The 16,817-nt window shown below is 41.0% G+C and overlaps 1 protein-coding gene across 1 annotated transcript in view; it reads left to right on the forward strand.

Moving 5' to 3' along the window:
* The window catches only part of LOC132816624 (protein transport protein Sec24D-like), a 202,212-nt gene that overhangs the window by 147,043 nt on the left and 38,352 nt on the right, over positions 1 to 16,817 (forward strand). Inside the window, exons 17-19 of the mRNA XM_060826441.1 lie at positions 3,119 to 3,264; positions 5,981 to 6,119; positions 16,171 to 16,289. Of these exons, the coding sequence (XP_060682424.1) occupies positions 3,119 to 3,264; positions 5,981 to 6,119; positions 16,171 to 16,289 (404 nt within the window). The remainder of the gene's footprint in view (positions 1 to 3,118; positions 3,265 to 5,980; positions 6,120 to 16,170; positions 16,290 to 16,817) is intronic.

The raw sequence follows: 16,817 nt of genomic DNA on the forward strand, positions 1-16,817 counted from the left end.
CAAAACCTGCGCCAACACCTCCCTCATCGCCAAGGCCCCAAAGGATCCTACCACACCTGACAGAAGTTCACCTGTACTTCCACAAATGTCATCTACTGTATCTGTTGCAACCGATGTGGTCTCCTCTACACTGGGGAGACAGGACGGCAACTTGCCGATCGTTTCAGAGAACATCTCTGGTACAGCCGCACCAACCAACCTCACCGCCCCGTGGCTGAACACTTCAACTTCCCCTCCCATTCCATCAAGGACATGCAGGCCCTGGGCCTTCTCCATCACTAAACCCTAACCAACTGACGCCTGAAGAAAGAATGCCTCATCTTCTGGCCTGGGACCCTGCCACTGCGCGGGATTAATGTGGATTTTGCCAGTTTCCTCATTTCCCCTCCCCCCACCTTGTCCCAGTCCCAAGCTTCCAACTCAGCACCACCCTCTTTCCTATCTATCCGCTCCAACCTCCCCTCCGACTTATTGCGTTCTGCCCCACTTTCATCTACCTAGTGCATTCTCAGCTACCTTCCCCGCAGCCCCACCCTCTTCCCATTTATCTCTTAACCCCCCCCAGCCCACAAGCCTCATTCCTAATGATGGGCTTATGCCTGAAGCGTCGATTCTCCTGTTCCTCGGATGCTGTCTGACCTGCTGCGCTTTTCCAGTACCACACTCTTGACAATGTTTTGTTGTAGCCTGCAACTGCCCTCTGTGTCAACAGCAAACTTACTAATGCACCCTTCTACTTCTTCATCCAAGTCATTTATAAAAACTACAAAGAGCAGAGGCTCAAGAACAGATCCCTGTAGGACACCACTGGTCACCGAACTCCAGGCAGAACTTTCCATGCACTACCACTTGCTGTCTTCTTTCGGTCAGCCAATTCTCTATCCAGGCAGCCAAATTTCCCTGTATCCCATATCTCCAAATTTCCTGAATGAGCATACCGTGGAGAACCTTAACAAATGCCTTAGTGAAATCCATGTACACCACCACATCCACTGCTTGACCTTTGTCAATTTATTTTGTCACATCCTGAAAGAACTTAATAAGGCTTGTGAGGCATGACCTGCCCATCAAAAAACCATGCTGACTATCTTTAATCAAACTATGCTCAGCTTTCCCAGAATGCCACTTCTCAGTCCTTCTAATCAGGTTTCTGCTCTGGTCACAAATCCTGCAGCGGCCCTTATCAAATTGACAAATATTACTCCATGTGAATTTGTCCTTTCTCATTCTTTCTCATTTTTTTGTAACTGTGGTAATGGTTGGGTAATGCTGCAGTCACCCCATTCCCTTCTTATTTATCAGGTGTTAGCTAGAGAATCACCTGCAATGGCTTTTCTACTTACTCCCACTCAGTTACCTGGGTTATCCCCAGGAATTTATCCTCGACTCCTACTTTCTCTGATTTACATGCTTCCCCTTGGCTACATTATCGGAAATTGCCATTTTTCTCACATATGCTGACAAAAACTTTACTTCACCACAACATTTCTCAATGTTTCCACTGTTTGAATTATCAGACTGCTTGTCTGACCAATGTCCAGTAACAGAATGTTCTACTGTGTTCCAAGTTCTGCTGAATTATGTCAACATAGGAAGAAGTTGTAGTGTCAGATGTTGTAGGGCTTGCTTATGGGAAAACAACTGTTTCCACTTGAGATAAATTTCCTTAATTCAAAAATGCTGTATGAAGTGGCCAATTCTGTAGATAAAACCAAACTTAGAGAGCGGTAGCATCAAAGGAGGTAGAGCATATAATGTTCTGCACAGAATGTCCCTTCTTCCTCACATTTGTCAATTAGAACTTGTTCTACATTGTCATATGATGAGAGTTCTCACTCAAGTTGGTCTCTATTTTACAGGAATGTTGCAGCAATGTCCCTTAGTTTGCTGTTTCCTGCAGAAATTATATTTTCTTCTATTTTTAGCTCAATTCGCTTAAACGTTGTTGAAGTGTCTAATTGAGCCCAGGCTCCATTTGGCAGACTGCTGTAGGACACGGCATCCACATGCTACTAAAATTAAGAATTAAAAGGATTAACGAGAAGGTAGTATTTTTGTTCCAAAAGCCATTAGTGATCTACAATTAACCCCAAATAGTGCACAAAAGAAATTTCTTGGCTAGGGTTAAATAATCATTATTGTGAAAATATCCTTTTGTTTCTCCATTCTGCAGCAAGCACAGGACATTTCATGCTCTCTTATCCCTTGCTTTAGCACATCTGCCTGATGATATTTGAAGGGCTTTCAAATGGGTTTCATTGCACTGCTGAGCATTTTTAAAAGAAGAATATCGTTAAGAACACAGGAACATTTTATAAGACTTGGACAGTGGCAAGCAGCATTTAAAGAAAGTTTTGGTGCATATTTTTCCTTAACTAAAGGGGATTGAATTACTATTACACAAAATAAAAATGGAAGTACAGGGAAAAGATTGGAGAAATATATTAATGTGCTTGTGAAGTGCTTGGTTCCAAATGAAGAGCTTCTACCGGGTACAGTGGGTTACATGCTTTCTTTCTGTGATGCCATTTCTATTATTCTAAGTATTTAGCATAATGTGGCATGTAATATCCTTCCAATTTAAAAAAAACAGACTAATTAAAAAGAAACAAATTGCATTTGAAAAATGCACCACATGGACCTTTTGTTGCAACAGAGGATTTTAATGATGTTGCTATTACCAGATTTTATTGCATTGTACTCGAGAGAAGATTGACTACATTAATTAGCCTCAATTTCATAATAGCTTACTATACAGCAAGAGTGATTTAAAATGCCTTCACACAGTTTTCTGAAGTTTAATGGATTTCACCACAAAAAAAATTGCTGTACTCCGACATCTATAAAATAATCCATTTCCAGAACAGAAAATTTGCCCATTTTTAAACTTCATGAAATGTTGGTGCTAGCCAGAAATAAGTCTTTATAAGGCTTTATTTTCAAACTGGTCATGTTTTATAATCTCCCACAGTAAATGTCCATGCAATGTTTTACAATGTGTTGAATCTCTGTCCTCTACAAATGAGGAAACCTGTCACAAGTACATCTCTTTCTTAGCACACTGATTGTATTCCTTGAATTCTGTGCATTATATTTTAAACATGTTTTATTTATCCAGGCTTCAGGGCAACTGACTTCTTGGGTTCCATGTTTATGAACAACACAACAGATGTGGAAGTAGCAGCTATTGACTGTGATAAGGCGATCACAGTAGAATTTAAACATGATGATAAACTCAGTGAAGAGAATGGAGCCTTAATCCAGGTACGCTGTGCCAACACCGCTTCATTACATGAACTCTTTACACAATATAACAGAAGTTCTGTTAAAATTGGTGGGATTGTGTTAGCAAACAGCAGTCAATTCAGTTAAGTCATATTCAAATAAGAAGTTAGTTGTGGACAGGAATAGTACAGGAAAAGACAGGCAGTGACATTGAATGGCAGGTCGCAATGAGCAGCAGAGCACTCTGTCCCCTGGCCAACTGTTAATTCTCAACCAACTCTATCAAAAACACTTTAATTGGTCACTTATTCCACTGCCATATGCAGTATCTTACTGTAGATAAATTGGTTGTCACATTTACTGGCATTCAAATATAATTGTTTAACAATGATGAGCCTTGGGACATCTTGCGGTCAAGACAAACAGTACATAAAATGCAGTTCTTTTCGCTATCTTTCTATTTGTAAATCCTTCCTTCAAACTTTCTTCCCCTCAATTATGGATGGTAGGTTTTCGATATCGATTATTCTGTCATGGCAGTGAACACGCCCATGTTGTTTGAGGCAGTGGTTCTGAAACTGTTCATGTTGCATTAGCTCCACCCAATCTGATGATGTCACACAGTCTTTGGATGGCGACAAGGAGTTTAGATTAGATTAGATTAGATTCCCTACAGTATGGAAACAGGCCATTTGGCCCAACAAGTCCTTACTGACCCTCCGAAGAGCAACCCACCCAGACCCATTTCCTTCTGACGAATGCATCGAACACTCTGGGCAATTTAACATGGCCAGTTCACCTAACCTGCACATCTTTGGACTGTGGGAAGAAACTGGAGCGCCCAGAGGAAACCCACACAGACACAGGGAGAACATGCAAACTCCATGCAGACAGTCACCCGAGACTGGAATCAAACCCGACGTCCTGGGTTTTGGCCCTGCTAACCACTGTGCCACCGTGCCGTCCCAGAGTTCTACACTGGCCTTGATAAAGGAACAGCTCTATTCTGTATCATTCCTAAGAATCCGAGTATTTAAGCCTAATTAGTAATATTATAATTAAAGTTATCATGCAACAATCCTTTTTTTCACCAAAGCAAGTGTCTCTTCTATAAAGAGTCTACTGTGGTTTTTCTTTCACCGCTGATAATTATGTAGCCTCTAGACATAGTATAGACAGAGAAGAATTGGTGAAAGCAAATACCTCGAGCATCCCTCACTCAGTACATGTCTCAGTACTGGTGGCCAGTACCATATGATGCTTATTGAAGAATAATGCAAACTGCAGAAATTTTCCCCTTTAACAATCAGACATATAAAATCACTTCTTGTCTCTCCAGTGCCAGTCCGCCATCAATAGTACACAAGCCAGCAACTGTGATCAGATACTCTCCACCTGCCTGGTGCAATGTAACTCCAACAACATTCAAGAAGCATAACACTATCCGGGACAAAGCGAGTTCCTTAAACAGCATCCCATCCAGCACCTTAAACAAACATTGACTCCCGGAGCTACCAATGTACAGTGGCAGCATTGAGTGCCATTTAAAAATGCATTACAACATCTTGCTCCTGTGACAACACTTTGCATTTGATCTACCACTGAGGAGAGCAAGGGCAGCAGATATATAGCAACACCACATCTGCAACTCCCCACAGGTTGTACACCACCCTGGCTTGGAATTAGATGCTCCCAGATGGTCACTGAGTCAAAATTCTGGAACCTCCTTAACTGCACAGTGGGTAAACCTACACAAGATGAACTGCAGCAGTTTTGAAGAATATCTTATGGTCACTGCTGTAGGGGTGGTATTACACACTATCAAAAATATGCAATTGGTTTATCTCATGACACTACAGTTTTTGCATAAACTGAACCCACCAGTTTGACATAATCTTGTTAATGTGTTCAGATGCTAAATTAGCTTTGAACCAATAGAACTGTAGAAGACTTGAAGAGTTTAGGACAAAAGCTAACTTAACACTTAATAAACAAAAACACAAGATTTAGAATATGTTTCTACTATGCTTTTCTTTCAGATTTATAGATGAAAATATCATGTTTACCTAATGACCTCTTGACCAACTCAACATGGAATTGATTGATAATTCTTTGCACAATACATAAACAAATAAGTTTCTGTACACTAGCATAAGCAGGGAACATGACAACATGAATAACATGGAATTCGTACAGAAGTAGGAGTATTTTGACAGTAAATGACTGCATTTAGGCAGTCATGTTACTGAATGTGATTGCTTGGTGCAATTAGACAATAAGTTCCATATAGTTTCAGTGGAAAACTTTATCCCTATTAGAAAAAAAGGCAATTTGGGATGCAGACATAGCTACTAAAGAGAAGACAATATACATTTGCACTCGTGATATATGACCTCACATTGGAGGAATTGAAGATGCAGCCAGATGCTAACAATCTTGTTCAGTATTTTTAATTGGTGAAATGTCTGTATTCCTCTAAGTTTCCAATATGCATGGTATGCACATTAAACTCCACACTCATAAATATTACCCTCAAGTATTTATTCGATCATTTCTTTCTCAGATATTACTGAGCTAAAACTCCATAATTTTATTCTTTTCCTTTCTTAAGTATTAAACATTTCTTGCGTTACTGCAATATACTTTTTCACATACAGAAAAGGAATTAAAATGTGATGAATAATTTTAATATTATAGTTTGTAAAATGGAAACCTCAGTAATACATATCATGTGCTTTTGTTTTATATTTTCTAGTGTGCCTTGCTGTATACCAATGTAGCTGGTCACAGACGCCTCCGTATCCACAACCTGGCTCTGAACTGCAGTTCTCAACATGCCGATCTGTACAAAAGCTGTGAGACAGATGCACTTATCAATTTCTTTGCCAAATCAGGTAAACTTTTGTGTGGCTGCTGTAAGTTGTCATTTGAAATGGTTGTGGTTCCCTTAGTTTTTGTATGTGTTTTCTTGTTCCCTTAGTTTTGCTCTTCCTCTAACCAATTTGTGAGATGTCTCAGTTGACCAATAAAACGTACACTGTAAGATTATGCAAAGGATGCATCTGGACAAATTTTCTTCTTTCCAAATAACTGGTCAGTCTGTAAAAAGAAAATTTGCCTTTGGCTTTCACTTGATTTGGACTGACATGTACTGAAAATGCTCAGTAACTTGTATCTGTTTTGGAGGGATATGACCCATTATGTGCTCCAAATTGTAATATCATGGTGCCTGTAGTAATAATTTTAGAAATAGAATTAAAATTGGGTTTATTACCACATGTCCTCAAGTACAAAATACAGAAGTGCAGTGAAATGTGTAGTGTTGCCAAACACAAGGCCAACCTTGGTACAAAATACCTAGGTACAAATCTTAGGTACAAGATCAGGTATGAAATAGAGAAATAAAGAGAAAAGCTAACATTTTCTACATTACAGTTCTTCATAGTATAAATTAGGAAGATAAAGAAATAAATTTAAAAGATAAACACTGAAGTCCTTCTATGACCTGTAGTGTCGACATGCTGTGGGCTTTGCACACATGGTCTTGCTGTCCCCACACTGCTGACCTGTGACAGGCTGACCGCAATGAGCTCCAGTCCACTGACCAGTCTCCCAGGCAGAATTTAAAATTCCTCTGTTAATCCAATATCACCTATTCATCTGGTGCACATCACATGCACCTCCTACTGAGTAAGCATTTGGGTCTACAGGTAATAACACCACTCTTGACTGGCTATGTATGTCAAATTAATTTCTACAATTAATATTTTCCTTAAAAGTTTAAAAAGAAATGTAAGCAAGCCTTATTACAATGAAGTGAATATTGATAAGGACAATATAGTAATGTAAACTTTAAACTTGAATAAGTAACAGTTCTTATTTAAATGAGTTTTGATTTTTTTTTAGATTAGTAAACCTTAAGTTAGAGTGGATAGAGTCCATATTAAAGATGTCCTAAATTTGCACTCATTCAATTAGCATTGGAATGTGCCTATTTGACTGCTGCTAGAAATATGCAAAGTGCATTGTCAGCTTGAGCGCGCATTTCAAGTGATACAGCTGTGATTATGAAGAATTCCAGTTCTAATGTTTGTGTTTATGGATACAAAGAGATGCCTTTGAACTCCGAATAAACTTTTAACTCCCTTTAATTAACCTTGAACTAGCAGTTAATCTGAAAAAAAGAATCAATTTTTTCATTCATAGGTAAGTTTCATGTCTATTAAATATAAATTACTCCATTCACAATCATTAATCCAGATATAATTCAAGTCATAGTGGATCTCACATATCATTGGATAGTTAAGTGTTTTTCATGCAAACAGCTGTAATTATGGCATTATTATCATGATCTCTGAAAGGTACAGGTACATTACATCAGCATGTACTTCTGTGAATACTATATCTGTTCATTTCAGACTGTGCTTCTAACTTAGTTGTATCAAGTTAGCAATGTGAATTTGCAATCCATGATGTTAAAGTTAGCTTCCCACAGAGTTCTAGGGTACACCTGATCAGGTCCTGGGGATTTATCCACCTTTTATGCATTTCAAGACATCCAGCACTTCCTCCTCTGTAATATGGACATTTTTCAAGGTATCATCATCTATTTCCCCACATTCTATATCTTCCATATCCTCTTCCAAGTAAATACTGATGCAAAATACTCATGTAGTGTCTCCCGCATTTTCTGTGGCTCCACACAAAGGCCGCCTTGCTGATCTTTGAGGGGCCCTATTCTCTCCCTAGTTACCCATTTGTCCTTAGTGTATTTGTAAAAACACTTTAGATTCTCCTTAATTCTATTTGCCAAAGCTATCTCATGTCCCCTTTTTGCCCCTCCTGATTTCCCACTTAAGTATCCACCTACTGTCTTTATACTCTTCTAAGGATTCACGCGATCTATCCTGTCTGTACCTGACATATGCTTCCTCCTTTTTCTTAACCAAATTTCTTTAGTCATCCAGCATTCCCTATACTTACCAGCCTTTGCTTTCACCCTAACAGGAATATACTTTCTCTGCATTCTCGTTATCTCATTTCTGAAGGCTTCCCATTTTCCAGCCATCCCTTTACGTCCGATCATCTGCCCCCAATCAGCGTTTGAAAGTTCTTGCCTAATACCGTCAAAATTGGCCTTTCTCCAATTTAGAACTTCAACCTTTAGATCTGGTCTAGCCTTTTCCATCACTATTTTAAATCTAATAGAATTATATCCATTCGATCTGCCTTTATTGCAGATATAATCTGCAGTAACCCTTAAACTCTCTTTAAACTCCTGCGTCTGACAAGAAGACTGAAGGCCATTTTTGCACCTTCTCTCGTAGGTGCATCCACATACTGAATCAGAAAATTTTCTTGTACACACTTAACAAATTCCTCTCCATCTAAACCCTTAACACTATGGCAGTCTCAGTCTGTGATTGGAAAGTTAAAATCCCATACCATAACCACCCTATTATTCTTACAGATCGCTGAGATCTCCTTACACGTTTGTTTCTCAATTTCCCTTTGACTATTAGGGGGTCTCTAATACAATCCCAATAATGTGATCATCCCTTTCTTATTTCTTAGTTCCACACAAATAACTTCCCTGGATGTATTTCTAGGAATATCCTCCCTTAGCACAGCTGTCATGCTATCCCTTATCAAAAATGCCACTCCCACATCTCTCTATCCTTCCTGTAGCATTTGTGTCCTGGAACATTAAGCTGCCTGTCCAGCCCATCCCTGAACCATGTTTCCGTAATTGCTACGATATCCCAGTCCCATGTTCCTAACCATTCCCTGAGTTCATCTGCCTTCCCTGTTAGGCCCCTTGCATTGAAATAAATGCAGTTTAATTTATTAGTCCTATCTTGTCCCTGCCTGCCCTGATTGTTTGACTCACTCCTGTTCTCAACTGCACCTGTCTCAGATTGATCTTCTTCCACACTATCTCCCTGGGTTCCCCTCCCCCCCAACCTTACTAGTTTAAATCCTCTTGAGCTGTCGTAGGAAATCTGCCTGCCAGTACATTAGTCCCCTTCCAATTTAGGTGCTACCCCAAAAGAGATTCCAATGATCCAAAAATGTGAATCCTTCTCCCATACACCAGCTCCTCAACCATGCATTCACCTGCTCCATCCTCCTACTCCTGCCTTCACTAACTCGGAGCACCAGGAGTAATCCAGATATTACTACTCTGGAGGACCTCCTTTTTAATCTCCTGCCTTACTCTCTTTAATCTCCCTTCAGAATCTCAACCTTTTCCCTTCCTATGTCATTGTTCCAATGTGAACAATGGCCTCTTGCAGGCCCCTCTCCCCCATGAAAACATTCTGCACCCTCTCTGAGACATCCTTCAGCCTGGCACCAGGGAAGCAACACACCATTCTGACTTTGTGCTGCTGGCCACAGAAACATCTGCCTGTACCTCAGACTAGAGAGTCCCCTAACACAATTAATCTTTTGGAACCCAACGTACCCCTCATTGCATTAGAGCCAGTCTCATTATCAGGAAGTTGGCTGTTCGTGCTACATTCCCCTGTGAATCAATCACCCCCTACATTTTCCACAACAGCATTCTTGTTTGAAATAGGTATATCCACAAAAGACTTCTGCACTAGCTGCCTACCTCTCTTACATTTCCTGGAGTTAACTTGCTGAGATATTTGTATCATTGATAGTCACAGGTGAGGTGCTGGAAGACTGGATGTTGGCTAATGTGGTGCCACTGTTTACAAAGGGTGGTAAGGACAAGCCAGGGAACAATAGACCAGTGAGCCTGACGTCGGTGGTGGGCAAGTTGTTGAAGGGAATCCTGAGGGACAGAATGTACATATATTTGGAAAGGCAAGCACTGATTAGGGATAATCAATATGGATTTTTGCATGGGAAATTATGTCTCACAAACTTGATTGAGTTTTTTGAAGAAGTAATAAAGAGGATTGATGAGGACAGAGTAGTAAATGTGATCTATATGGACTTCTGTAAGGCGTTCAACAAGGTGCCCCATGGGAGAATGGTTAGCAAGATTAGATCTCATGGGATACAGGGAGAACTAGCCATTTGGACACAGAACTGGCTCAAAAGTAGAAGTCAGAGGGTGGTAGTGAAGGGTTGTTTTTCAGACTGGAGGCCTGTGACCAGTGGAGTGCCACAAGGATCGGTGCTGGGTCCTCTACTTTTTGTCATTTATATAAATGATTTGGATGTGAACATAAGAGGTAGAGTTAGTAAGTTTGCAGATGACACAAAAATTGGAGGTAGTGTGGACAGCGAAGATTACCTCAGATTACAACAGCATCTTGATCGGATGGGCCAATGGGCTGAGAAGTGGCAGATGGAGTTTAATTCAGATAAATGCAAGGTGCTGCATTTTGGGAAAGCATATCTTAGCAGGACTTATACACTTAATGGTAAGGTCCTAGGGAGTGTTGCTGAACCAAGAGACCTTGGAGTGCAGGTTCATAGCTCCTTGAAAGTGGAGTCACTTGTAGATAGGATAGTGAAGAAGGCATTTGGTAGACTTTCCTTTATTGGTCAGTGTGTTGAGTACAGGAGTTGGGAGGTCATGTTGCGGCTGTCCAGGACATTGGTTAGGCCACTGTTGGAATATTGTGTGCAATTCTGGTCTCCTTCCTATCGGAAAGATGTTGTGAGACTAGAAAGGGTTCAGAAAAGACTTACAAGGAAGTTACAAGGGTTGGAGGATTTGAGCTGTTTGGCTGGAGCTGTTTTCCCTGGAGCATTGGAGGCTGAGGGGTGACCTTATAGAGGTTTACAAAATTATGAGGGGCATGGATAGGATAAATAGACAAAGTCTTTACCCTGGGATCGGGGAGTCTAGAACTAGAGGGCATAGGTTTAGGGTGAGAGGGGAAAGATATAAAAGAGATCTAAGAGGCAACTTTTTCACACAGAGGGTGATATGTGTACGGAACGAGCTGCCAGAGGATGTGGTGGAGGCTGGTACAATTGCAACATTTGAAAGGCATTTGGATGGGTATATGAATAGGAAGGGTTTGGAGGGATGTGGGCCAGGTGCTGGCAGGTGGGACTAGGTTGGGTTGGGATATCTGGTCAGCATGGACGAGTTGGACCAAAGGGTCTGTTTCCATGCCGTACATCTCTATGACTCAATGACTTTAAATGTGAAATCCATTTGGATGATATTAGAGTGCCCAGATTGGACGTAGGACCCAAATTGATTCAGATGCACAATAGAGTGTGACTATCTCCATCTGTTGATCCCTGATTTGTAGATCCTGCCTCTGCCAATTCTCCACCATGATCCTGACCCAAACTTATTTTCAATACTTGCTGGTGGGCAGCCAACTATTTTAATTTAATACACCTATTGTGGCCTCATTTCCACACAAAAATGGAGTGTTTCAGTCCGCAGTGTGACAACCTAAGTTGTCATGGACCAATTCGGCAGGCTGAAAACTGAGACGGGGGTCGAATGAACTACAAGATTATTCTTCTCCTCTTCCTCCTCCTCCTCCTGCTACGTCGTCGTCATATTCTTCTTCTCCAGACACACACAGCCTCTGCATGACAACTGGAGCCATTAGCTATCTCCAAGGCAAACATCTTCCAGGGTCCTGTACAGAGCACGGTGGCATTCTAATAAAATACAAACATCAACTGGTGGAGCAGCTGATCACTGCTTGTTGCGAGGCCCTTCATTGCCGACCACCATCAGGTGGCCACCTGTTGTCCCTGATTGGACCACAAATCCACTCCTGGGTTTGTAATTGCCTGGCTCATTGAAAATTGCACTGGGTATGTTTAAAGCACAATGCATGGCGTCAGGACCTGGAATAGCTCCCCTTTCTGATTCATGGCCCCAGACTGTAAATCCAGTCAATAGGGCTGTAGTTATTAGAACCAGGTGAATCTTATAAACTCTGATTTGGAGGTGCCAGTGTTGGACTGGGGTGTACAAACTTAACAATTACACAACACCAGGTTATAGCCCAACAGGATTATTTGGAAGCACTCGTTTTCAGAGCGCCGCTCCAAAAGCTAGTGCTTCCAAATAAACCTGTTGGACTATAACCTGTTGTTGTGTGACTTTTAAACGTATTAACTATGAGATCCATCATCGGGGTTGTTAACCTGGGCCAAACAGTGGTAGTGTCCCTATCCCTGGACCGGAAAGCCTGAATTCATGTCCCACCTGCTCCAGAGGATATAACAGTACCTCTTAACAAGTTGTTTAGAAACATAGGTTAAATTTTTTTTAAACTTGAGAATACAACTCTCAAACTGTATGCTGCCTACCAAAACACACAAACCAGAGATTCAGAGAGTCTCCTGACTTCATGGACTGTCTCCGATCTGGCTGGTCACATGTAAATAAAGTGCGACTTAGTGACGGGGTACTGGCCTCTCTACAGTTATTCCAGGGGCACAACTTTAATTCTGTCTTAAGTGGGTCAATTTTGAATGAGTTCATGTTTCATTTCAACTCATTGGAAAGAATTTTCAAACAATATCTATTTTCCCAAGAGCAACGGAGGCTGAGGGTGAGGCCTGTGGATAGGGTGAATAGACAAGGTCTTTTCCACAGGATAGGGGAATCTAAAACTAGGGGGCATGGGTTTAAGGTGAAAGGATAAAGATTTAAAAGGAACTTAAGGGGAAACTTTTTCATGCAGAGGATAGTGTATATATGGAACAAGCTGTCAGAGGAAATGTGGAGGCTGATCCAATTACAACATTTAAAAGGCATCTGAATCTGTATATGAATAGGAAGCATTTAGAGAGGTATGGATCAAACGCTGGCAAATGGGATGCGATTTATTTAGGATATCTGGTCAGTATGGACAAGCTGGGCCTTGACAGTGTGTGTTTGGAAGGGATACTTCCTCTTCTGGGAGAATCTAAGACCAGGATATTACACAAAGCTAAAAATCACAAAATACCAGCTTATAGTCCAACAGGTTTAATTGAAAGCACTCACTAGCTTTTGGAGCGCTGCTCCTTCATCAGGTGGAACAACTACCTGATGAAGGAGCAGCGCTCCAAACACTGGTGAGTGCTTTCAAATACACCTGGTGGACTATAACCTGGTGTTGTGAGATTTTTAATTTTGTACACCCCAGTCTAACACCGGCATCTCCACATCAGGACATCATAGGAAGTTAGGGAAGAAATTCCAGGGCCCCTAACTGAGATATTTGTATCATTGATAGCCACAGATGAGGTACCAGAAGACTGGAGAGTAGCTAATGTTGCACCATTATTTAAGAAGGCCTACAAGGCAAAGCCAGGGAACTGTAAGACTGGTAAGCGTGACGTCAGCGTTGGGTAAGCTGTTGGAGGGGATTCTGAGAGACAGGATTTACATACATTTGGAAAGGCAAAGATTCGAGATAGTCACCATTGTTTTGTGTGTGGGAAATTGTGTCTCTCAAACTTGATTGAGTTTATTGATGAGTGGATAGATGAGGGCATGAATGCTTTTAACCCAGAAGGGGAAAAAAAGCAGAAAAAAAAAGTTAAAGTAGTATTCGGAAATAAATGTACTGGTTATACTGATTTTTCCAAGTTGATAAATTATTGATAAGCAAGGGAGTGAAAGGTTGTCCATGATTGGTTGGGATGTATGTTAATCAGATCATCAATCCGATCTTAACGAATGCTAGTACAGGATTGAGAAGCCAAATGGCACCTTCCCTGCTCATCTGGTGTGATTGCTTGAATCAATTTTATAGCAATTGCTGCCCTTGTTTACAAAATATGCTCAATTGTGAAATAACATTTTTTAAACCACTTTTTCGTGCACAGGTCAAATTTGTACTTAACAAGGTAAAGGAGTACTGAGGCTGGAAGTAGTTTCAGTCCTGAGTTTGCACCTCATGAGACTTATAAAAGTATTGCTTAGAGTCAGAGAGTCATAGAGGTGTCCAGCAGGGAAACAGACCCTTCGGTCCAACCCGTCCATGCCGACCAGATATCCCAAACCAATCTAGTCCCACCTGTCAGCACCTGGCCCATATCCCTCCAAACCCTTCCTATTCATATACCCATCCAAATGCCTCTTAAATGTTGCAATTGTATCAGCCTCCACCACATCCTCTGGCAGCTCATTCCATACACATACCACCCTCTGCGTGAAAAAGTTGCCCCTTAGGGTCTCTTTTATATCTTTCCCCTCTCACCCTAAACCTATGCCCTCTAGTTCTGGACTCCCTGACCCCAGGGTAAAGACCTTTTCTATTTATCCTATCTGTGCCCCTCATAATTATATAAACCTCTATAAGGTCACCCCTCAACTTCCAATGCTCCAGGGAAAACAGCCCCAGCCTGTTCAGCCTCTCCCTGTAGCTCAGATCTTCCAACCCTGGCAACATCCTTGTAAATCTTTTCTGAACCCTTTCTAGTTTCACAACATCTTTCCGGTAGGAAGGAGACCAGAATTGCACGCAATATTCCCACGTTGGCCTAACCAATGTCCTGTACTGCCGCAACATGACCTCCCAACTCCTGTACTCAATACTCTGACCAATAAAGGAAAGCATACCAAACGCCGCCTTCACTATCCTATCTACCTGTGACTCCACTTTCAAGGAGCTATGAACCTGCACTCCAAGATCTCTTTGTTCAGCAACACTCCCTAGGACCTGACCATTAAATGTATAAGTCCTGCTAAGATTTGCTTTCCCAAAATGCAACACCTTGTATTTATCTGAATTAAACTCCATCTACACTTCTCAGCCCATTGGCCCATCTGGTCAAGATCATGTTGTAATCTGAGATTACCCTCTTCGCTGTCCACTACACTTCCAATTTTGAGATCATCTGCAAACTTACTAACTGTACCTCTTATGCTCGCATGTAAATGACAAAAAGTAGAGGCCCAACACCGATCCTTGTGGCACTCCACTGGTCACGGGCCTCCAGTCTGAAAAACAACCCTCCCCACCACCCTCTGTCTTCCATTTTTGAGCCAGTTCTGTATCCGAATGGCTAGTTCTCCCTGTATTCCATGAGATTTAATCTTGCTAATCAGTCTTCCATGGGGAACCTTGTCGAACGCCTTACTGAAGTCCATATAGATCACATCTACTGCTCTGCCCTCATCAGTCTTCTTTGTTACTTCTTCAAAAAACTCAATCAAGTTTGTGAGATATGATTTCCCACACACAAAGCCATGTTGACTATCCCTAATCAGTCCTTGCCTTTTCAAATACATGTACATCCTGTCCCTCAGGATTCCCTCCAACAACTTGCCCACCACCGAGGTCAGGCTCACCGGTCCAAAGCTCCCTGGCTTGTCTTTACCGCCCTTCATAAACAGTAGTACCACGTTTGCCAACCTCCAGTCTTCCGGCACCTCACCTGTGACTATCGATGATACAAGTATCTCGGCAAAAGGCCCAGCAATCACTTCTCTAGCTTCCCACAGAGTTCTCGGGTACACCCGATCAGGTCCTGGAGATTTATCCACCTTTAACCATTTCAAGACATCCAGCACTTTCTCCTCTGTAATCTGGACATGTTGCAAGATGTCACCATCTATTTGCTTTCAGTCTATATCTTCCATATCCTTTTCCACAGTAAATACTAATGCAAAATATTCATTTAATGAAAGAAATTATTTTTTGACACTTATCTCTTGATTGTTAGAAGTTCTGTGCTTGGCATCAAATAGTCCTACAGCAGGAACTTTGTCTGCACGTCCAAAATTAAGTACACTCCTGAATCTGAAGGATGCAGGCACAGTTCAGGAAAGCAGATTTTTGATGAAGGGTCTATGAATTGAATAATTTCAGCATTTTTTTTAGGAAAGACTAAACAAATGCATGTTTTCTGAACCCTCTGTGGACTGATCACATATAATTTATACAATAATTATTCTCAATGTAATAATTTTGCTTGTGTTACTTGGGTACATGAAAGCAGGATTTGTTTGGCAAGGTTTAAACATTTTGTTTTGTTTGTTTCAACCAGCATACAGAGCCATTCTAAGCCAACCTCTGAAGGCTGTTCGAGAGATACTAGTTAACCAAACAGCCCACATATTGGCTTGTTACAGAAAGAATTGTGCCAGCCCCTCATCTGCTGGCCAGGTGAGTCCATTTAATAGCCTCAAACCAAAACATGCAATGTTCAGTGCACAGTATTTACCTATTATCTAAGTAATAATGGAAAGAGGCTTTGTTTTGCTGCCAATTATAATTGCACCTTTTCTGAATCAAAACAATATAGTTGTTACTTTTTTTTGGTTTGTTTTAATAGCTGTATAATATTTTAGCAATTTCATGTCTTCGATTTCACAAAACCATTAAATTCTCACAAAAAAACAGTATTAACATAATGAATGTAATTAGTGTGAAAATCATACACTCTGCTAGCATAGCTTGAATTTCAATTATACAAAACAGTCCTCAAACCAACATGCCCTTGTTCAAGCACTGTCTGGACAAATGGAGGATGAGTAATACCGGTAGAGTGAGAACGTTAGAGGTTAATGAATGCTAAAACTTTGGTTTTACTGAAATGTAATATATTTTAAGGTAAGTAAGCTCATATAAATGATACAGAAATATATGGATGTTAGAAATCTAGCCACTGTGCTCTGCCAAAGATTCCATCCC

Source organism: Hemiscyllium ocellatum, chromosome 1, assembly GCF_020745735.1.
Source record: "Hemiscyllium ocellatum isolate sHemOce1 chromosome 1, sHemOce1.pat.X.cur, whole genome shotgun sequence".
NCBI classification, from domain to species: Eukaryota; Metazoa; Chordata; class Chondrichthyes; order Orectolobiformes; family Hemiscylliidae; genus Hemiscyllium; species Hemiscyllium ocellatum.